The following is a 23630-nucleotide window of genomic DNA, read 5'->3' as shown; positions in this document are numbered from 1 at the left end:
ACTGAGTCCGAGAGGGTCCAGACTCATGAAACATTTAGAAAACACCAAGAGGAAATGTGTCTGCTGCAGAATTGCCCGGGACTCTGCTCAAGGGGGCAAATAAGGTCAATGCGGCGTCCGAGGGGCTCCCTTCGCAGCCAGCGCCGACTAACCGAAGAGCTCCTTTACCCCTGAACCTCAGCCTACCGACTCTAAAATGGGCAACAGTGGTTTTTGGAGGTGATAGAGGATTGCGTTTCGAAAGCTTTTGGCTGGGGCCCGGCGCACACTAGATGGCTCACGACTTGCTTGACGCCGGGAGGTGAGCGCCCGACTCCTCCGGGCGGACCCGGCGCTCAGCTCTGGTGCCCGCGTCGACTCCTCCCAGACCCGCGGGCCCGCAGCGCCCGCCGCGCCCCCTCCTCCAGGCCGCCCTCGGGGCTGCGCTCGCGCGCCCCCTCTACGCAGCCCGCGCCCATCGCCTCCTTCCCCTCCTGTTCCTCCTCCTCCTCCCGCGCCGCCTCCGGTCTCCAGCGAGGAGTGCGGCTCCGTGTGGCCCCGGCGCTGGGAGCTCCCGCGTTCTCGGGTGCGTGCCGGCGCCTAGAACCCGGCCCGGAGGACGAGCTAGCGTGGCCGGGGCGCGGCGGGAACGCCGGGAGAGCGCCGCCAGGGACAGGGGGACGCCCTGGAGGAGGGGGCGCGGTTCCCGCCCCTGCGCGGCGCTCGGCCCCCTCCGGCTCGGCGCGCGGCGGCAGGCGGGACTGGAGGCTCGCGGCGCATCCGCACCCCGCGCGGCGCGCCCCGCATCCCGGCGGCCGGGCATGTAGCAGCGGCAGCCGCCGCGGCGGAATATGGGCGGGAACCACTCCCACAAGCCCCCGGTGTTTGACGAGAATGAGGAAGGTAAGGGCTTCGGTCGGGCAGCCCTCCTTCCCCCGTGACCCTCGGCTTGAGCGCGGGCTGCGCGCCCGACCCGTGCCGGGCGCGGGGCTTTCCCCGAGGCAACTCCTCTGTTTCGGCGCCCCTTAGGGGGGCCCGGGAGACGGCGCCCAGCGCGGGCCGGGCGCGGATTCCTAGGGAAGGGAGAACGCCGAGGCTTCACTTGGGGAGACAGGAGGGACGAGTGGACTTCGGAGGCGAGTCCGAATGTTGCTTGGGCTCCGGGGAAGCCGAGGTCCCCCCCTTAGAGCCGGCGGCTGCAGAAGGCGGCGTGTGTGTGTATGTGTGTGTGTGTGCGCGCGCGCGCGTGTGTACTATGCATTTGGTCTGGTGCACCGGCAGGTTCCATGCTGCCCTCCTCGTTCGCCCAGAACAGCCTGGGGAAACTTTTCCTGTTTAAACTCTTGAGGCCGGGCGGAAAGCGTCCCGCTGTTGGCAGCCTCCCAGGTAAAGGAGTGTTGTAGGCGGTCCAATCGCGTCGAAACTCCAAAACTGGGTTCCTGCGGCTCAGGTCGGTAGAGCTTGGTGTTTGGACCAGCAGAACCCCTTTCCCAGCGCTGTGTGTCTGTGGGGCAACTTCCTTAACCTCTCTGAAACCTTCCTCTCTTCATCTAGGAGATGAGACTTAGGATAACCGCCCTCTACCTTAGGGGATTGTTCGAAACTTAACCACTGGTAATCCATGTGAGAAGTGCCTTGTAAATAGAATCAGTACCGAGCTCTGCATACAGTGTTGTTTATCTGGTAACTCTTGCCTGTGAAAGCTCCGTTTCCTATTGCACCGGTTTCTCCAGTCTCATGCGCCCTCAATAAGAGCTAGGACTACTGAACACATTTCATGTACCAGACTGTTCTAGGTTTATACGTCCTCACTCAGGCCTCACGGCAACCCTAGGAGGTGGGTACCTTTGTTGTTCCATTTTACAGGTGAAGAAAGGGATGTGTCACTGCTTGCTTGGAGGCTGGACACTCTTGCCCTGGAGACAGTAGGCTTTTGGGCACTGGTGTCATGGTCTCTAGATCTTCCAAGGCTGGACATGCTCAGTTGTGTCCGACTCTTTGCAACCCTATGGACTATAGCCCGCCAGGCTCCTCTGTCTGTGGAATATTCCAGGCAAGAATACTGGAGTGGGTTGCTATGCCTTCCTCCAGGGGATCTTCCCGACCCAGGGATCGAACCCACTTCTCTTGCATCTCCTGCAGTGGCGGGTAGATTTTTCGCCTGGGAAATCTGAGGTTGTGGATGGTAGTCAAATGCTCACCGCCACAGTTCCTCTGAGAAGAATACCTGAGTACAGTCAGTGTAATTGAGTCAGGCCCATCTGGCCCTTTCTTATAGGAGTTCCCAGTCTGGTGGCACTGAGGACTATGTTAAGGGCTGTATGTGGGGCCAGTGTAGGATTTGGGGACCCAAGGAGGATTGATCCCTTCCTGTTCATTATTCTGGTGCACAGGTAGGTGGGGAGCCAGGAGTGGACAGAGAACAGGTAGACAGGTGGGTTGGGGAGGCCCTTGTGTGTTCCAGAAAGCATTCGGACACCGTGTAGCTGAACTCTTTCCCCAACCAAGCTCACAGTAACCCTGAACTGCTCTATGGAAAGCAAAGTGATCTCCACCCTGGAAACGGTATTTAAATGTGTGCTCTGCTAGGGACATCTTGCTTGAGGTGGACGTGGGGCAGGCCTGTTCCTCTGAAAGCCTTTTTGTCCTGTGAGGTTACATTCAGAGCTGCTCAGACCCTGTGAGAAGATACAAACTCATTGAGAGATGGAGAGGATGACTTGGGTCCAAACCTTTCTATTTTCAACAAGTCAAAATTTTCCTGTCTATTTTGGGGAAGGGACCAATGCTGGTCTGCTCAGGCTGCTATTAATATAACAAGATACCACAGATGCTTAGACATTAGAATTTGTTGGTGGTAGTGGCTTGAACAACAGAAATTTATTTTCTCACTGTTTTGGAGGCTGGAAGTCCAAGATCAAGGTGCCTTCAGGGTGGGTTTCCAGCAAGGGCTCTCTTCCTGGCTGGTAGACAGCCTCCTCCTTGGGTCTTCACATGGCCTTCCTGTGTGTGCTCCGGAGATAGAGCTCTCTGGTTGCTCTTCCTCTTCTTAGAAGAACGCCAATCCCATAGGATTAGGGCCCCACCCTTATAACATCACTGACTATTAGTTATCTCCTTAGAAGTCCTCTCCAGATATAGTCATATTGAAGGCTGAAGTTTCAGCATCTGAAGTTTGGTGGGGACACAGTTTAGTCTATAGCAGGATACTTGGATAAAGGCCGTGAACTCCTTTCCAGAGAAAAGCACACACTTTTATCACTCCCGATTTTAGAGGTTCGTGGTACTAGCCTGGGTCAAAGGTAATTTAGATAATTTTATTAATGTCTTTCTTTTATTTACAGAGGAAATTTCCATCCCTTATATCGACAACTGTCTTTTTTCTTTATTCCAGGAACTTTGGTTTAAAATATTTATTGGCAAAACAGTTATATCTAGCAGAGCCACCTTTTGATTTTCCTGCTATTCCTCATTCCGAAAGTGGTCAGGCTCAAGGTCAACTGGTTAAAGCCCAAGGTTAGGACTCTCATTTTACCAGTTTCCAGCTCAGTGAAACATTAACTTGTTTGGTTTTGCCAGTCTATTTCTCAGCACCTGTGCAAGTTGATTCATTTATTTCATAGGCATTTACTGATCATCTTTTCTGCACTCACCCCTGTGTTGGGCAACAGGACTACGAGGAAGGTGGGAGGCAAGATTCTAACCCTCAGGGAGCTTGCAGGGCAGATAGATAGCTAGGATGATGCAAGGAGCTCAAGGGACTTTGGTATCCTGCAAGAGGGACCCTAACCCTGGGACAGGGAGGAGGGGTCAGAGAAGACTTCCTCTTAGACTAAGCCTTGCAGAAATGGTATGAGTTCCCAGGAAGGAGAGGTTGGTAGAGAGGGGAAGGGTATTTCAGAGGGAGGGAACAGAATATGCAAAGGCAGATGGTAAAGCATAAACATGGCTCACTGGGGAGATTGTAGGAACTTACTACTCCTGCAGTGTGGCGTGTAAGGAGGGAAGCCTCAGGCCCTGAGTGCTGGGCTGATGGTAAAGGACCCAGTCGCCACGTGTTTGGAATTGACCTTACGGGCACCTGTGGTCATGGAAGAATTTTAAACAGGGCAGTGACATGGTCCAGCCAAAGAACGTGCTCTCACAAACCAGAGTTGTTGGGTGATTGAAGATGCAGATACCTCTTCAACCGCAACAAATCTGATTTGCAAGTAACTTAAAGCTAAACTCTAACTGGAAATTTGCCATTGCATCATTGCACCATAACCGTCTTGTATCCAGGTAATATTAAAAACTCTAGCTTAGTGATGCATTGTGTGGACTCCTTTTCATACCTAATTGGGAATCATTATCACAGCTCAGCCAGGGAGGTCTCCGCACCTGCATTTTACTAGAGGGGTTACAGAGCCCTCCAGAAAACTCCCTAGGGTCCCATGGCCTGTGTGGGAATGGACTCACCCCCAGGCCTGTTTACTCCAGCGTCTGGTACCTGACATTGTTCCTTGTGCCACCTCTAGAGACCTACAGGAAAATTCATCTCTCACAGATATGTAGGTCCAATGCAGAAGGAGACTAGCACATGCTTCACAATATGATAGCGGTCTCTTTATGCAAATGTCTATAGGAAGATAGTAACAATACACCCTGAATGCACTTGATCATTTACAATAATCAGCTACTATCTTCAAAAAACATTTTGTTGAGCAGTCATATCATAATACACATTCTGGGAATGAAAGCAAAATCATCTCCCTTTCTAGATTTGTGGCAAAATTGTTTACTTTTTTCATTGTTTGTTTGTTTCCTTTACTGTCCTTATCTGTGTCTAGACGTTTTTACATTAGGGTACACTTGTCACAATAAAATGATTTCTGCTTTTTCCCTTGGCATCATATTTTTAGTAGTTTATGTTGTTATAATGTCTTCAAAGTTAATATTTTAATGGGCTGTAATATTCCATCTGATGCAACTATCATAATTTACGTATATCTTTTCTTGTTAGACATGCAGGCTGTTGTCAGTTTTTCATCTTTATAAGTAAGTTGATTGAAAATTTTATACATAAAGTATTTCTCCTTTTAAAGTGAATTCCTTAAAATTAGATGCAAGGAGTGAGATTATTAGATCAAAAGAATTGAATACTTTCTAGAATTTCAGAAACATGTTCTTATATTTCCAAAGGGTTTTTTAAAAATCAATGTTGTATCAACTTATGGCCTGCACCCACATTTGAAGGTATTGATTTTACAACCTTGTAACCAGCTGTGGGTATTCTCATTTTAGATTTTCAGGAGTTAAAGGGGCATTTAAAAAGAAATGTTATTTCTGTATAATTATTGGGCCAGGTAACTTTGCATGCAGCCTAGAACATGAAAATATCTTCTTTGTTTAAATACATATACGACAAAAGTTGTTTTTCTCTGTGCATGTTCAGATGATGAAGGCAATTAAAAAAATCACTCCCTGAAGTTGCAATCATGCTTCGCTTAGACAGTCTTTTAAACCCGGGGTGTCCTTGTCATTGTGATTCACAAAGTGACTGAGATCTCTAGTGCTGCAGGATTCACTCCCAACTTGGTCTTCAGTCTTTCAGCACTGGAGCAAGCTCGCTTATGTTATACATTGCTTTCCATCCTTGTACTGATACCAGTTACTGCTTGGGCAAAAGGTGGAAGTGAAAAATATTCTGAGGAACCTCAGAATTGCTTTGAATGAGCTTTGCTCTCATGATGTGGAGAGATGCCATGTAAGGGATGTGGGCTTTTGGGCTTGGTGTCCTCATGTGTGTGTCTAATGCAGGAGTCTAAGATGTGAAAATTACATTTGAAGATCTATGCCTCATTTGAAAATTCATGTTGGTTCCTCTTGTACGTGGGGGATTAAGAAAATGGCCATAAATCAATCTGAGAGGTAAAATAGAAGTGAACTGTAGGATGCATGGAGAAGGCAATGGCACCCACTCCAGTCCTCTTGCCTGGAAAATCCCACGGACGGAGGAGCCTGGTGGGCTGTAGTCCATGTGGTCGCTAAGAGTCGGACACGACTGAGCGACTTCACTTTCACTTTTCACTTTCATGCATTGGAGGAGGAAATGGCAACCCACTCCAGTGTTCTTTCCTGGAGAATCTTAGGGACGGGGGAGCCTGATGGGCTCCCGTCTATGGGGTCGCACAGAGTCGGACACGACTGAAGCGACTTAGCAGCAGCAGCAGCAGTAGGATGCATTTATACCTTTCAGCCCTTCTAGAAAGTAAGTATGGATTTCATAAGGATAAACCACATTTCAATCATCTCTATAAAATCAGACAAATGTGTGCATACTGTTGGATTTCATTGACTCTAAGGCACACATTTCCCCATGTTTTAATATTTCTGAAATTGGGATGTGCTTTATGATGACTGCTGATCATGGTGGTACTTGTGATATCGTTTTATTATTTGCATGTGTTGTTCATAGTTGTTCCTACTAACATACGTAAAAGGTCTAAAGGAGCTCTTTCAAGGGATGTGAAAGAATCACACCATTGGCTAACTGGCAGCATTTTTTCCTTGTTGGTGGCACATAAAGTGAGTGTATTTAATGTGGATGGAATCTGAAATGAGATGGAATAGGGCATGCCAGCCTCCATCAGCTGCAAGTGACCGAAAAGCAGCAGGAGTTCCTTTGAAAGCAGTTAATTGGCTCTGGTTCCCTCTCAATGCTACTATTCTGGTCCAAGCCAGGGTCACCTCTCTTGCTTAGGTTATAACAATAACCTCCTTACTTCTCCTCTTCCTCCTTTCAGTGGCACCTCCATGCAGCAACTCAAACGATCCTGTTAACATGGACATCATTTCTTCATGCATTTGTCTCCTCCTAAGGAGTTCTAAAGAGGTGCAAAGAGTCAGATACGACTGGAGGACCAAACAACAACCACCACAACAAGGAGTTAAAAGCTCCTTAAAATAGGGATGTGGTGTGATTGATTCATTGTTGTGTTCCCGAGGCCTAAAAGAACACCTGACACGGAATAGATGCCCAGTCAGTGAATGAGGTGTAAATCTCATCAGTTGTGGCTGGACCAGGTTCCTGAATAATATCATCAGAAATCTTCCTTCTTGAATTCTCTCCTCTGTGAGGCTCCAAGTGGGCTTTCTCCCCATGGAGGAACCCTTACCACCCCCAGGCTCACAGCCCCACAGCTCCGAGTGTGGGAAAGGGGCTATCTTTTTCACCATCACTGCAGAGAAAATTCTAGGGTTAGTTCGGATGGATTCTGATGAGGTCCTGGGTCAAGGGCGTGAACAGGGAGGCTCTAACTTGTTGAGCTGGATCACATATCCACCCTTGGATTCAGGGGGTGGCATTGGTTCCCTTTGAGGCATTTGGATTAAGAAGATTTTTTAAAAAACAAAACAAAACAAAACTTTTCTTTTGTATTAGAGTATAGCCGATTAACAATGTTGTGATGATTTCAGGTGGATAGCAAAGGGACCCAGCCATACATATATATGTATCCATTGTCCCCTCAAATTCAGCTCCCATCCAGGCTGCCACATAACATTGAGCAGAGTTCCCTGTGCTACACAGTAGGTCCTTGTTGGTTATCATTTTAAATATAGCAAGTCTACATTTTCGTCCTCTTCCCCCCATCCTTCCCACCGCCCCTGACACCAGCAACCATAAGTTTGTTCTCTGAGTCTGTGAATCTCTCTCTGTTTTGTAAGTAAGTTCATTTGTATAATTTCTTTTTAGATTCCACACATAAGGGATGTCATATGATATTTTTCCTTCTCTGTCTGACTTACTTCCCTCAATATGACACTCTCTAGTTCCATCCGTGTTGCTGCAAATGGCATTATTTCATTCTTTTTAATGGCTGAGTAATATTCCGTTGTTTATATGTACCACATCTTCTTTTGCATTGAGATTTATGAGGAATATTCTCAATGGATATTGGAATATCAACAGAAGAAGGGAAGTGGGTCCTGGGGCAGGCAGGTAAATACAAACAGAAGCATCCACACCAGTGCTAATTATTTTTGTGTTCCGTGAAACATGGTTTGGAAGCCTTTGGCTTACCATATTTCATTGTTTGTTTGGTTGCATGTCCACTTCTGCACTAGCCTTCCTAAAGAGCAGCAATTCTTTCCTTTTCACCTTTGTGTTTGCAAGGCCTAGGAAGGGGCCACTGAAGGCCCTTGGCCACTCTTTGTTGATTGAGACATGAGAGTAAGCACTTACTGGGGGCCAATTTCTTACATTCTTCTGGGTCCAGAAGCTATTGGGAATCAAATGGAGAAATTCCAGACATATTATTAATGAAGTTGATTTGGGAAACTGACTTGGATTGGAGTCTAGAATGGTCTTTCTATTCTTGTCCCTTAATTTCAACCTTGACACTTTCTTGAGTAGAGAACTGTCTGTGAAGTTTTCTCTAGGACTATAATTCTCAATTTCAAAGAACTCCCATGAAATTTCTAAAAAATGGCAACCTGTAGTGATCAATGGGTATCAGACTCTTGTATAAGGTAATTTGGGCAATCATTTCTCCTCCCTTTGAGTCAGAATGCAGAGTTTTCCCCTACTGCTTTCTGGTTGAGACAAACTTCCTGCTTTATGGCACATAAAAGGATGGGTTGAGTGGAGATGGCTCTCAGGATATGACCTGGAGTGAATAGGGTGTTAAGATGGTGACAGGATTTGTGTTGAGTCTTGAGGGAAGCATTTGAATGCCTTGAGAGAAAAAGGATCAGTATTTTAGGAGGATCAAACAGCCTAAGCTAGCACTGAGCTTAGGCATTTTCCTGAGAGAATTGGAAGGAACAAAATATTCTTAGCAATAGTCAGTTGTCTAAAATCTGGACTCTGAGCAGTTGTAGACAGAGACAGAGAAATTGTCCTACAGGGAACAGTGAGGGTCCTGACGCTGTAAAGGAATATTCTCCAGCAAACAATAGCAGGGACAAACAGTTCAGGGTACCAGAACTACACAAGCAGAGAAAACTAGGCTTCTTAGCTCGAGCCAACCAAGGAAGAAGTGGAGACCGATGTTGTTACAGGTCCTGGAAGCTAACTCTTTTCAGCACTTGGTTTTTATGACCTCCTCCTTATTCTTTGAGGATTCTAGCCTCTGGCCATCTCTCTGTCTGTGAAGTCAGGAATATAAAGGCCCCAGTTCTCTGGATGTGGGGCTTTAGCACTATTCACCCATGTCCCATCCCTCTTTATTTCCTTGCAGACAGAGTTACCCTTCCCTGTCCCCTTGAAGTTATGTGGTACCATGTGCCTCGCTTGGGTCATTGTGAGCAGAGGTGATGCGTGTCAGTCACATGTTGGATAAAGTGTTTATGAACTAGATGTCACTTCGTATGTCCCTAGCTCTGGGCAAGCACGATGTTCTGGATGGTGGAACTTACTTCAGCCTGGCTCCCAGAGTGAGTGACACTTGAGATAGAGGCCACACCAGTCACCAAGTCACCTGACCTGGGACATGGCATCAGTGAGACAGGAACTTCAGCTTTTTGAAGTCACTGAAATTTGGGGCTGCTTGTTACTGCAGCGTGACCCAGCCTTTTCTCCATCTGTTGAGATAATATGTGGATTTTCTGCTATTTCTTTTTTTGGCCATGCTGCACGGCTTGTGGAATGTTCGTTCCCCAATGTGCTGTGCTTAGTAGTGTCCGACTCTTTGCGGCCCCATGGACTGTACCCTGCAGGCTCCTCTATGGAATTTTCCAGGCAAAAATACTGGAGCAGGTACCCCAATCAGGGATCAAACCTGGACCCCCAGCAATGGAAGCCTGGAGTCCTAACCACTGAACCACCAGGGAATTCCCTCCTTTTCCTGACTAGGTGAAGAATCAAAATTTTAGAGTATTTTTGAATAGTAAATCCACCTTTCATTCTTGGCCTAAAACCTACTGTCTCATGGTGTGGTGTATTATTAGACTTGACTTGCTAATACTTTGTTTATAAGTTTTTCATGAGAAGATACTATGAACATTATGCCAATATATTTGAAACTTGGATAAAATAACTACTTTGAAAAACACAACCTAACCAAAAATAATACAAGGAGAATTTAAATATTAGAATAATTTTCTATCTATTAAGGAATCGAACCTATAATAGAAGCTTTCTTATCAAGGAAAGTTTCTAGGTCTAGATGTGTTCATAAGTGAATTCTTCCAAATGTTAGACATAATAACAATAACAACCCTCCACAAACTCTTGTAGAGAAGAGTAAGAAAGAGCACACATTTAATGTCATTAAAAATTATTGAAGTATAATTGATTTACAAGGTAGTGTTAATTTCTGCTGTGCAACAAAGTGATTCAGTTATACATGGGTATATTCTCTTTGTATTCTTTTCCATTATAGTCTGTTACAGGAGATTGATTATTGTTCCCTGAGGCTCTACAGTAGGACCTTATTGTTTACCCATCTTATACATAATAGTTTGCAGCTGCTGCTGTTGCTGCTAAGTCACTTCAGTCGTGTCCGACTCTGTGCGACCCCATAGATGGCAGCCCACCAGGCTCCCCCGTCCCTGGGATTCTCCAGGCAAGAACACTGGAGTGGGTTGCCATTTTCTTCTCCAATGCATGAAAGTGAAAAGTGAAAGGGAAGTCGCTCAGTCGTGTCTGACCCTACTAATCCCAAACTCCCAGTGCCTTCCCCCCCCACTCTCTTAGTGTCTTTGTTAGTTTTTTGTACCAAGATTATAGTAGCCTCATTAAAAGAATTTGGAAGCATACCATTTCTTGCAGTTCTCAGTAGGAGTTTGTGTAGGACTGTTATTTTTCTAAGTTTGAAATGTATTGGGGTAATAGTCATAAGATCCTCTTAATCTTTTCAGTGTTTGTAGGCTCTGTGATGTTACCTCTTTTTTAATTCTAATTTTGGTAATTTGTGTTTTCTTTCTCTTTTATTTACTGTTTGGTTGGTCTTGCTTGGGTTCATTCATTTTTTTTTTTTAATTTAAAAATAGCCTTGGCTTTCTTATTGTTTGCTAATGATTCACTGATTTATGTTCTCATTTTAATTTTCTCCTATGTACTTTTTGGACTTCCCTGTACCTCAGATGGGGCTTCCCTGGTGGTGCAGAGGTGTAGATGGTAAAGAATCTGCCTGTAATGCAGGAGACCCAGGTTTGATCCCTGGGTCAGCAAGATCCCCTGGAGAAGAAAATAGCAACTCACTCCAGTATCAGTATTCTTGCCTGGAGAATTCCATGGGCAGAGGGGCCTGGTGGGCTACAGTCTATGGGGTTACAAAGAGTAGGACATGACTGAGCAACTAACACACACAGACATGTACTTTTTGGTTTAACTTACTGTTCTTTTTCCAGATTTTTGAGATAGGATCTTAGGTCATTGATTATATTTACTCACATATTTCGCTCATTATTTCTTCCTTCACTTGGAAGTTTCCATTGGAATTATCTTCATTTTGCCTGAGGTATTTTCTTTAGCGTTCTCTTTAATGTATGCCTTCGGGTGACAAATCTCACTTTCTATTTGTCTGAAAATGTCTTTATTTAAACTTTATGGGCTTCCCAGGTGGCAGTAGTGATAAAGTACCTGCCCACCAGTGCAGGAGATGCAAGAGATGTGGGTTTGATCCCTGGGTCAGGAAGATCCACTGGAGGAGGGCATGATGACCCACTCCAGTATTCTTGCCTGGAGAATCCTGTGGACAGAGGAGCCTGGCAGGCTACGGTTCATAAGATTGCAAACAGTCAGACATGACTGAAGCAACTTAGCATGCACGCATGCAAACTTTATGAGTGATTATTTTTATGGATTTCAAATTCTATGTTGGCAGCTTTTTCCTCCAGCATTTGAATGTATGATTCTCTTGTATAGTGGTTTTTGTTTCTGCTTTAAAAGACAACCGTTGGTACTATTTTTTTTGGCTCCTTTTCAGCTGTTATGTTTTATTTGTCTTGCTGCTTTTGAGAATTGTATATAAAATCTAAATCAGAAATTAAATTAGAAATTTAATTACAGTGGGCATAGGTCTGGTGTTCTGGCCATTATGTGCTGGGGCTCTTGCTTCTCGTATCTGTGCTTGAATGGTACTGTTATTTTGCAGGATTCTTATTTTGTCTTCTCGTATCACTTCTGACATTCTCTCTTTCTTCTCACATTATCAAACTCAAATTACACAGATATTAGGCCCTATCACTATGGCCCATGTGGCTCTGATGATATTTATGTACTTTTAAAAATTCATTTTTCTTTGTTTTTAGTCTGCATGATTTCTTCTAGTCTGTTTCTTCTGTAATCACTTCAGGTCTGTCTCTCAGCTGTGAAGTATAACTTTCAGGTTCTTAATATTCATCATTACACTTTTCAGTTCTATCATCACTGTTTGGTTCTCTTTTATGACTTTCACCTCTGCTGAAATTCTCAAAACCTGCTTTTTAATTACTTGTGGGGTCACGAAGAGTTGGACATGACGTAGCGATTGAACAACAATGCATATCAGTCATGCTTACTTAGAAGACGTGTTTGGTAGCTCTGTTATTTGGTAACCTTCTAGTTCTATTGCCAGTTGTTTCCTTTTAGACATCTTGTTTTCTCATTTACTTTTTGTTGTTGTTGTTGTTGTTGCATGCTAGGCATTATTTAGGAAACAGTAGAGAGATAATGTGAGGCTTGGGATGATGTTATATTTCCTCAGAAAGGAATTCTGTCTGCTTTTTGGAGGCAGCTAAGTTGGAGTCATGAGAAATCTGTATGCAGGTCAAGAAGCAACAGTTAGAACTGGACATGGAACAACAGACTGGTTGATAATTGGGAAATGAGTATGTCAAGGCTATATATTGTCACCCTGCTTATTTAACTTATTGCAGAGTACATCATGTGAAATGCTGGGCTGGATGAAGCACAAGCTGGGATCAAGATTGCTGGAGAAATGTCAATAACCTCGGATATACAGGTGATACCACCTATATGGTAGAAAGCAAAGACTAAAGAGGCTCTTGATGAAAGTGAAAGAGGAGAGTTAAAAAGCTGGCTTAAAACTCAACATTCAAAGAGCAAAGATTGTGGCATCTGGTCCCATCACTTCATGGCAAATAGATGGGGAAACAATGGAAACAGTGAGAGACTTTATTTTGGGGGGGGCTCCAAAATCACTGCAGACGGTGACTGAAGCCATGAAATTAAGAGATTTGCTCCCTGGAAGAAAAGCTATGACCAACCTAGACAGCATATTAAAAAGCAGAGACATTACTTTGCCAACAAAGGTCCCTCTAGTCAAAGCTGTGGTTTTTCCACTAGTTATGTATGGATATGAGAGCTGGACTATAAAGAAAGCTGAGTGCTGAAGAATTGATACTTCTGAACTGTGGTGTTGGAGAAGACTCTTGAAAGTCCCTTGGACTGCAAAGAGATCAAGCCAGTCCATCCTAAAGGAAATCAGCCCTGAATATTCAATTGGAAGGACTGATGCTAAAGCTGAAGCTCCACTACTTTGGCCATCTGATGTGAAGAACTGAGTCCTTGGAAAAGACTTTGATGCTGGGAAAGATTGAAGGCAGGAGGAGAAGGGGACGACAGAGGATGAGATGGCTGGATGGCATCACTGACTTGATGGACATGAGTTTGAGTAAGCTCCGGGAGTTGGTGATGGACAGGGAAGCCTGGTGTGCTTCAGTCCATGAGGCCTCAAAGAGTTGGACATGACTGGGCAACTAAACTGAAGCTGGAGTGCCAGGAATTGCTTTAGATCTCAATCTTCATGGAGATTGAGATGATGAGATGTCCTGTAAAGACCGTTTTCATCCATTTCACACGCATTCCTGAAACAAAGCCCTTGGGTGTCCTTTTGGGATGTGCAGGGTTTATCAGGCTTCTTCCTTATTGGTAGAGTTTGATTTTTTAGCATGTGTGCCATCCTTAAAGCCTGTCAGGGCTTCCAGACCCACAAGCCTGTTTAGCTCCTTAGCCTCCTGAAATCTGCTTTCAAATGTGGCAGATGCTTCTTGAGAAAGAGTGACCCCAGTGCTCATCCCATCTATTTGGGCTCCTTTTTCATACTCAACTTGCATCTCCTCACTCCTTTGATAGCTCTATGAATGCCTCAAATAGATTTTTAAAAACATGTTGTGTATAGTTTTCCTAGTTTTATTAGCAGGAACATTTACATGAGTCAGCCAGAAGCCAAAGTCGTCTTCTCGGTGTTTATCCATGCGTGAAAGAAAGTGAAAGTGAAAGCATTAGTCGCTCAGTCATGTCCTACTCTTTGCGATCCCGTGGACTCTAGCCCACCAGGCTCCTCTGTCCTTGGGATTTCCTAGACAAGAATACCGGAATAGGTAGCCATTTCCTTCTCCAGGGCATCTGCCCAGCCCAGGGATTGAACTCGGGTCTCTCGCCCTGCAGGCAGATTCTTGATCTTCTGAGCCACCAAGGAAAGCCACAGCTCTGCATGTTTTCTGTTTTAAAAATGAGCTCTCCCTGGTACCCATGTCACCTTCGGCCTACCACCCCACACGCCTCATTTTCACAACCATACTTCCCACCAAAATAATCTTCACATGGTGTCCTGACTTTCTCGTGATAACTCATTCCTCCACTCACATTAGTGAAATACCTCTGAGTTGGGTCACTATGATCGTTTGATTCTTAAAATTAGCATATGATTGTAAGTAAGCATATGATTTCTTTCTTGGAAATAAGAAAACGAGCTCACCCATAAACTCATGATCCAACTGAGGAAACAGAGCCTGTCCTGTTCCTCTGAAGCTCCCTGGGCGTGTTTTTCCAACTCCATCCCTTTTCCTACGCTTTCTCATTCCTAACTATACAGTGTTTAAATGTTATTGCTTTGTGACATTTATGAAAACGGTACCACATTTTATTCTAGTGTACTTTTCAGTTTTTGCTCGAGACTGAGTCTCTAAGATTCATCTGTGCTGGGTATAGGTGCATTGTCTTCATTTTCATTAGAGGATAATGTTCCATCATGTGACTGTACCATGAATTCTATCCCTCCTACTGACAGTGAACATTTGTACTCTTTCTGGTTTTTGACTATTATGAACAATGCTGCCGTGAACAATTTCGTATACATCTCTTGGTGCATATGGGGCTTTCCAAGTGGTGCTAGTGACTGGTAAAGAACCCTGCCAATGAGGAGACATAAGAGATGTGAGTTCAGTCCCTCAGTCAGGTAGATCCCCTGGAGGAGGTGACAACCCACTCCAGTATTCTCACCTGGAGAATCCTATGGACAGAGGAGCCTGGCAAGCTATGGTCCATAGGATCAGAAAGAGTTGGACACAACTTAGCACTTGGTGCACATATGCAGGAGTTTCTATAGAATATATGCCATTAAGAGAATTGCTGGGTCATGGAACAGGCATTTGTTCAACTTTGTAAAAATAATAGCAAATTGTTTTCCAAAGTGGTTGCCTAATTTATGCTTTGATCATCCATGTATAGATACTTGCTTTGTTCTACATCAGATTAAATCTAAACTATTATGAAGTCCACCAATGCAAGCCACATTTGTAATTTTAAGATTTCTACTCATAACATTATGAACATAAAAAGAATTAGGTGAACTTAATAAATATAACTAAATATTATAATTTCAGTGTCAAAATTATTTAGATATTTTACATCCTTTTATTCATACTGAGTCTTTAAAATTAGGTATATATTTTACACTTGCAGCATGTCTTAATTTGGACTGGTTGTTAGCTACATTTAAAGTGCTCAGAATCCACATGTGGCTCACAGCTATCCTATAGGACAGCACACTTTTTCCTCCTTGCCATTATTTGCTGTTATGGACATTTTCGTATTTGCCAGTTGAATGAGCATAAGACGGCATCTTGCCTTTGTAAATTGCATTTCCTCATTAACACAGCTGTGGTTTCTTCATATATTTAGATTCCGCTTTTGTGAAGTGTCTGTTTATGGCTTTGTTCATTTTTCTACAAGATGTATGCCTATACATCTTATACAAGATGTGGATTGATTTGTGGTTCTTTACACGTTCCTATTCAGTTATATGTGTTGTTAACATTGTCTCCGGTTTGGTGATTGCCCTTTCTAAGTCCTTTATGATGTTTATTGGCTCTTCCTTCTCCATCTTTTTTGCAAGATCAGCCTCTTCCCGCTTGCAGTAAATCTTGGAATTCCTCAGGTCCGAGCCCTCAGATCTCTTTCTTCCTTAAACCGTCTGGACTGTCTCCCCAGGGGATCTTGTCAACCCTTCTATGTTCAGTCATGTACGGTCTGAGTGCAGTCAGGAGACCAGAGTCATGTCAAAAAGGGAAATTGTAGTACAAAGAGCAGTTGAGGGTTAGATCGTAAAGAAGGCTGAGTGTGAAGAATGGACGCTTCTGAGCTGTGCTGTTGGAGAAGACTCTTGAGAGTCCCTTGGGCAGCAAGGAGATCCAACCAGTCCATCCTAAAGGAAATCAACCCTGGATATTCACTGGATGGACTGATGCTGAAGCTGAAGCTCTAGTACTTTGGCCACCTGATGCAAAGAGCGGACGCATTGGAAAAGACCTTGATGTTGGGAAAGATTGAGAGCAGGAGGAAAAGGGAGCAACAGAGGATGAGATGGTTGGATGGCATCACGGACTCAATGGACATGAATTTGAGCAAGCTCTGGGAGACAGTGAAGGAAAAAGGAGCCTGGTATGCTGCCGTTCGTGGAGTTGCAAAGAGTCTGACACGACTTAACAACTGAACAGGAGTACAAAGAACTGTCATCTAGTCAAAAGGTTTAGCTGAAAAGGAGTCAGGTCTCTAGGAAGTCCAGAAGTAGCAACTCTAGTAAAACAGCTGCTCCTGCTTGGGCTGAGGGTGAGTGAACAAGGAAAGGACTCAGAAATACCTAGAAGACAGCACCCTTCTGCATCCAGGCGGTGTTTCAGATCTCTTTGTCAAGGGCCTGGCCTGGTTGTCAGAGGAACAGGCATCCTACTGGGTGGCATAGAAACTTGCCGGAAGATGCTGCCTGCAGCCTGTCCATGAGGACCACTGAGATGAGGGCTGCCAGGGCCCATGCATGCTGACCTGCTGCACGTGGAAAGCAGCCCACGGGAAGAGAAAGGGACATCCCTTCCTCCCACTCTGCAATCACTCTTCCAATCACTGCAAATGGTCTGGCAGCATCTCTCCTGCGCCCTCTGTTGGCCATGCCGAACATGAAACCAGCTGGGAACTGTCTCTAGTGTCACAAAGCAGTGGATCTGGAGCTGAGAGATGGTACATGAGTAGCTGGTGCCTATTCCTCTACAACTCATTAGAAGAAGACCCTGCAGATCCAGCTCACTAGAAAAGACCCTGATGCTGAGAAAGATAGAAGACAGGAGAAGAAGGGGACGACAGAGAATGAGACAGTTGGATGGCATCACTGACTCAATGGACATGAGTTTGAGCGAACTCAGAGAAGGCAAAGGACAGGGAAGCCTGGCATGCTGATGTCCATGGGGTTTCAAAGAGTCGGACACGACTGAGCAACTGAACAAGAACAGTTTCTCTACAATAGTGACTCAGTGATTTATTTCTTTAATTCATGTTTTTTTCTCTGGTCTCCTGACCTGTGTGCTGGTGTATATATTTCCACTTAGATGTTGCATATTGCAAAAGAATTAACACCTCAGATTCAAAGTGACCTCCATCAAGCTCATATTCTTTCAGAGTTTCCCAGCTTAGTGCATAGAACCATCATCTACCTGGTTACAGAAGCCAACATCTCTGAGGTTTTCCTTCATCCTTCCATCTCCCTACTACTGCTGCTACTGCTGCTAAGTCGCTTCAGTCGTGTCCAACTCTGTGCGACCCCATAGACGGAAGTCCCCCGCAAATCCAATGAGGCACCTGGCTATGCTGATTTTAATTCCCAAATATCTCCCCAATCTATGCCTTCTTTTCAGCCACACCACCACTATCTCCATTCAACACCCCCTCATGGGATCCCCAAGCTTCCGCCTCCCTCTCTCCTTTCGAGTACCTCCCCCATCCGACTGGCAGATTCACAGCTTAATATCACTAATATGACCATGTTGGTCCTGCTTAATGTTTTTGTCCCTCTTGGGATGAATATTGGGAATGTAATATGGCCTCCAAGGATATATGGTCTGGAATCTGCCCACCTCTCCCATCTCGTCTCATCTCGCATTGAGTTCTATTCCTCGTGTGAGTTAAATAGCTCAGGGCACTTAAAGCTCTTAGAATACCTGACGTGTGGTCACTGTTGTACAAAGTTCTCTCTAAGTCACTCTTAGTTCCCCTAGCATGTCATTCTTCCTATAACCAGAGCTGTTATTTATCGCCACGTGAGCATTCTTTCAGATTCCTGTAAGTTCCATAGCCACTCCTGTCCCCAGGAACGAGTGGGTATCGCTTGTTCTGGTTGAAATGCTTCCCTCCTCCCCATTTGGCTTAGTTACCTCCCACTCATCTTTCTTCAAGGTGCCGAGATCCCCAGGGACACCCCCTGCCCCATCAAATTACCACCTGCCCCTTCATGACATTTATCATGGATTTTCATTTATCATCTGCTTTTTCATGTGAATCCTTCATTAATGTCCTCAGGAGACTGAAGGCTCTGTGCTGACAGGCCCTGTGACTCTTGTGGTGGCTTGTGTGGGTCCCACTGCTTTACAAAGTGTCTGTCCTCATGTTGCCAGTGAATTTAAGGTTCTTGCTTCATTGTGAAAGAATTCACAAAGTAGTAGGTAAGAAGTCAGTTTTGTTTAGAGAGAAGCATACTCCGCAGACAGAGTGTGGGCTGTCTCAGAAGGTGAGAGAGCTTTGAAATGTGCTGTGGTTATTTTTTTATATGCTGGATAATTTCATAAGCTAAGCCTTTGACTGTGTAGATCACAACTGTGGAAAATTCTTAAACAGACAGAAGTACCAGACCACCTGACCTGCCTCTTGAGAAACCTGTATGCAGGTCTGGAAGCAACAATTAGAACTGGACATGGAACAACAGACTGGTTCCAGATCGGGAAAGGAGTACATCAAGGCTGTATATTGTCACCCTGCTTATTTAACTTATACACAGAGTACATCATGAGAAATGCTGGGCTGGATGAAGCACAAGCTGGAATCAAGATTGCCGGGAGAAATGTCAATAACCTCAGATATGCAGATGACACCACCCTTATGGTAGAAAGCGAAGAAGAACTAAAGAGCCTCTTGATGAGAATGAAAGAGGAGAGTGAAAAAGCTGGCTTAAAACTCAACATTCAAAAAACGAAGATCATGGCATCTGGTCTCATCACCTCATGGCAAATAGATGACAATGGAAACAGTGACAGCCTTTTTTTCTCTTGGGCTCCAGAGTCACTGCAGATGGTGGCTGCAGCCATGAAATTAAAAGACACGTGCTCCTTGGAAGAAAAGCTATGACCAACCTAGACAGCATATTAAAAAGAAGAGACATTACTTTGCCAACAAAGATCTGTCTAGTCAAAGCTATGGTTTTTCCAGTAGTCATATATGGATGTGTGTTAGATAAAGAAAGCTGAGTGCCAAAGAATTGATGCTTTTGAACTGTGGTGTTGGAGAAGACTCTTGAGAGTCCCTTGGACTGTAAGGAGATCCAACCAGTCCATCCTAAAGGAAATCAGTTCTGAATATTCATTGGATTCTGAAGCTGAAACTCCAAAACTTTGGCCACTTGATGCGAAGAACTGATTCATTGGAAAAGGCCCTGATGCTGGGAAAGATTGAAGGCAGGAGGAGAAGGGAACAACATGAGCATGAGATGGTTGAATGACATCACCAACTTAGTGGACATGAGTTTGAGCAAGCTCTGGGAGTTGTTGATGAACAGGGAAGCCTGATGTGCTGCAGTCCATGGGGTTGCAAAGAGTGGGACATGACTGAGCGACTGAACTGACTGAGTTATACTTTCTGAATAACTGAAAAGCTCTTTCCCTCATGGTAATCTTTCTCAAGACTCAGCCATTTGTGTCCCACCTGTGGAATTATTTTTTTATCTCAGCTGTGTATTACCTGTACTGTTATTTACTTAATCTTCTGTATCTTGACTGATTTTACTTTAATAGAACTTTTTACAAAGGCAATTTCTATTTCTAGCTTAAATTAAGAATGGGTTAAGACTTCGACAAATAGGAAGAAAGATAAAGTTGAGAGAAGGTAAGGTAGATACACAACGAGGGTATCCAATGCAACAAGATATCATTAACCTTTGGAGAACCCTTCATTTGTGACCTGCTCAGTGGATATTTTTGGAGTGGATTTGTCATGACTGAACTCCTAGCAGCCCTGGGGAGCTGCTGTGTGAATGCCGGGTTGGGTCATGGGGAGGTCTGCACAGCAGATGTTTCCGTGTTAGCTGGAAGAGGAGGGCAGGTCCTTGAAGGGAAGTGAGCCCCGTACTTTGCTGCCAGTGTTGGAGCTGCAGCTTGGCACTCTTTCAGTCACACTCCAGCTTCCAGTCCTGCTTAAAGATAATATATTGGCCTCTGGGCTTATGTGTCTCTGGGAGACAACAGGCGCCCTGGCAGGTCCACCCTAGAGTCTTCCAGCAGGAAAGCCCTTTTCACAGCACAATGGTTGAGTACAGACCCTAGCATCAGACTGCCTGGAGTTCCATGGAGTTCTGCCACCCACAAGCTGAGTGACCTCCTGTAAGTTTCTTCTCCTCCCTGATCCTCAGTTTCCTCGTCTGTAAAATGGGGATTCAGTGGTACTTACTTCATAAACTGTTCTTGAAGAGTAAATGACTTACTATATGTTAACTTGGGCTTCCCTGGTGGTGCAGAGGTTAAAGCGTCTCCATGCAATGTGGAGACCTGGGTTTGATCCCTGGGTCAGGAAGATCCTCTGGAGAAGGAAATGACAACCCACTCCAGTATTCTTGCCTGGAAAATCCCATGGACGGAGGAGCTTGGTGGGCTTCAGTCCACGGGTCGCAAAGAGTCGGACAAGACTGAGCGACTTCACTTTCACTGCTTACTGTGTAGTCTGGCACGTAATACATGCTCTATTGTTGTTGCTCTTCAGTCACTAAGTCATGTCCCACTCTTTACAGCCCCATGGACTGGAGCACCTCAGGCTCTTCCATCCTTCACGATCTCCCAGAGTTTGCTCAAATTCATGTCTATTGAGTTGGTGGTGCTATCTAAGCCTCTCATCCTCTGTCACCCTCTTCTCCTTTTGCCCCCAGTCTTTTGCAGCATCAGGGTCTTTTCCAGTGAATTGGCTCTTTGCATCAGGTGGCCAAAGTACTGGAGCTTTAACATCAATATCAGTCCTTCCAGTGAATATTCAGGGTTGATTTCCTTTAGGATTGATGGTTTGATCTCAAAATTAGATTGTTTTGTGACTGGAGAAGATCATGCATAGGGGTTAAAAGGGAAGGTTTTAGGGAATTACACCGGTTTAAATCTTGATATTTCTACATATTAACTAACGATGGGGCTTCCTTGGTAGCTGAGATGGTAAAGAATATGCCTGCAATGTGGGAGACCTGGGTTCAGTTCCTGGGTTGGGAAGATCTCCTGGAGAAGGAACTGGCAACCCACTCCAGTAGTCTTGCCTGGAGAATCCTATGGACAGAGGAGTCTGGTGGGCTACAGTTCACAGGGTGGCAAAGAGTCGGACATGACTGGGCGACTATATGACATGAACCGTGGAGCAGTGCCTTGACCTTCCCAAGCCTCAGTTTCTTCCTCTGCAGAATGGGATGCATTCTGACACAGTTGCCATGGGAACAGAATGAGATGCTGCTTCTTAGAGTGGACAGTGCTTAGGAGGGCACCTGACCCAACACCTGGCAGCATGAAATACGGGCAAAGAAAGAGGTGAGGGCTGCTGCTTCATTCAGCCTGAAAAAGAACACAGTTCTGACTCCTGCTTGAAACCTGAATCATCAGTAGGGATTCCTCATTTCCATTCTCCTGGGAAACAGCACTGAAGTTCAGACAGACTCTGCCCTTGAAGCTTCTTTGCCTGAGTCCTCATTGCAGCTGTCAGGAAGGCTAAGGCTTGCTTTCAGAAGACTGACTCTGGCAAGGTGTGTGGAGCCAGTGAGCAGGAAATAGCCATCCTCTCATCGGTGGTTGATGCCCCTGACATGTATCAAGCCAGCTTTCGAGTCTTTTTGCTAAATCTCTTGGCAGCCCCCATGGAGGGCTTGAGGGCTGGAGTGGGATTTTAGAGAGGATTAGATATCGGGCCGTTGTCTTTTAGAAAATGCCCATTGTTGAATCTGTTATAATACCGCTTCTGTTTTATGTTTTTTGGCCCCAAGGCATGTGGGATCTTAGTTGTCTGACCAGGGATCAGACGTGCACCCCTTGTGTTGGAAGGCAGAGTCTTAACCACTGGACCTCCTGGGAATCCCTCATCTTAGATGCTTGAGGGGACTTGTAAGATAGATAGCAAGTGGTAAAACAGGGAACTCAACCCAGTATTCTGTGACAAACTAGAGGGGTGGGATGGTGAAGGAGATGGGAGGAGGATTCGGGAGGGAGGGGACATAGCTATACTTGTGGCGGATTTGTGTTGATGTGTGGCAGAGGCCAACACAATATTGTAGAGGAGTTGTCCTCTAATAATTGTATTTTGTTCTGTACCTCTCAATATTGTACAATTATAATCTTTGATAATCATTAGTTAGAAAGAAAACAGAAAAAATAACTTCTGGATGCCTAGTGTTGTGTATTGAATCGAGTCCCTCAAAATGAGTATGCCAGAGCCTCACCCCCAGTACCTCAGAATGTGATCTTATTGGGAGACACAGATGCAGGTCAGTTAAAAAGAAGTCATTAGCGTGGGCCCCGGTCTCCCCTAAACAGGAAACTGGAACCCAAAGACAGACACACAAGGAGAGTGCCGTGCACACGGGAAGGGGGAGGTCGGGTAGTATGGCTGCCAGCCGAGGCGCCCCAACACCTGGATGATTCACCAGGCGCCGGGAGGGGGGCACGGCTCAGCAACCCCTTACTGCCTCAGAGGAGACCCTCGCTGCTTATGCCTCCGTCTTGGACTTCCAGCCCCCAGGGCTGTGAGGAAATACATGTCTGTTGTTTTAAGGCCCCCAGTTTGTGGTACTTTGTTCGGGTGGCCCTAGAAAAGGAATTCACCTAGTTTTACTATTAGATAGTAACTTCAATGCAACATTCCAGAGGAGGCCCCAGATCAGCTCTGGGAAGTGTCTCCAGAAAAGGCAATTTCTGAATCCAGTCCTGAGGGAGGGACAGGAGGTATTGAAGGGGAGGTAATGCGTGAGGGAAGGAGAAGACCTGAGAAGGTGGGGCTGAGGAGGCCCTTTAAGGCGGGAGGGGGGCAGCACTGTGCAGAGGTGAATGAATGGGTGGAGGGGAGGGGTTCAGGGGGAGTGGACATGGGGGAGGGAAGCTATAGAGATGGGACTGGAGCCTTAGGCCAGAACCGGGCACTGAAGGCCCTAGGCTGTCATGCTGTGTGTCTTGCTTGGCTTGGGCCACCACAACAAACCCCACAGGCTGGGTGGCTTAAACAGCAGACATTTATTTATTACAATTCTGGACCCTAGAAAGTCCCAGGTCAAGGTGCTGGTGAGATCTTTCTTCTGGTTTGCAGACAGCTGTCTCCCTTCCTGTCCTCATCTGGTGGAGGGAGAGAGAGCTCTAGGCCCTTCTTCCTCTTGTGAGGACACTACTCGCATCAC

General features: G+C 45.4%; 1 protein-coding gene across 1 annotated transcript in view; it reads left to right on the top strand.

Annotated features, from left to right (window-relative positions):
• Window positions 1–830: 830 nt before the first annotated feature.
• Window positions 831–23630, top strand: part of STK32B (serine/threonine kinase 32B) — a 383198-nt gene continuing 360398 nt past the window's right edge. Inside the window, exon 1 of the mRNA XM_052642065.1 lies at window positions 831–882. Within this exon, the coding sequence (XP_052498025.1) occupies window positions 831–882 (52 nt within the window). The remainder of the gene's footprint in view (window positions 883–23630) is intronic.

Source organism: Budorcas taxicolor, chromosome 6, assembly GCF_023091745.1.
Source record: "Budorcas taxicolor isolate Tak-1 chromosome 6, Takin1.1, whole genome shotgun sequence".
In the NCBI taxonomy this organism is placed as follows: domain Eukaryota; kingdom Metazoa; phylum Chordata; class Mammalia; order Artiodactyla; family Bovidae; genus Budorcas; species Budorcas taxicolor.
The sequence above is the reverse complement of the archived record's forward strand: the minus strand, read 5'-3'. Positions and strand labels throughout refer to the sequence as shown.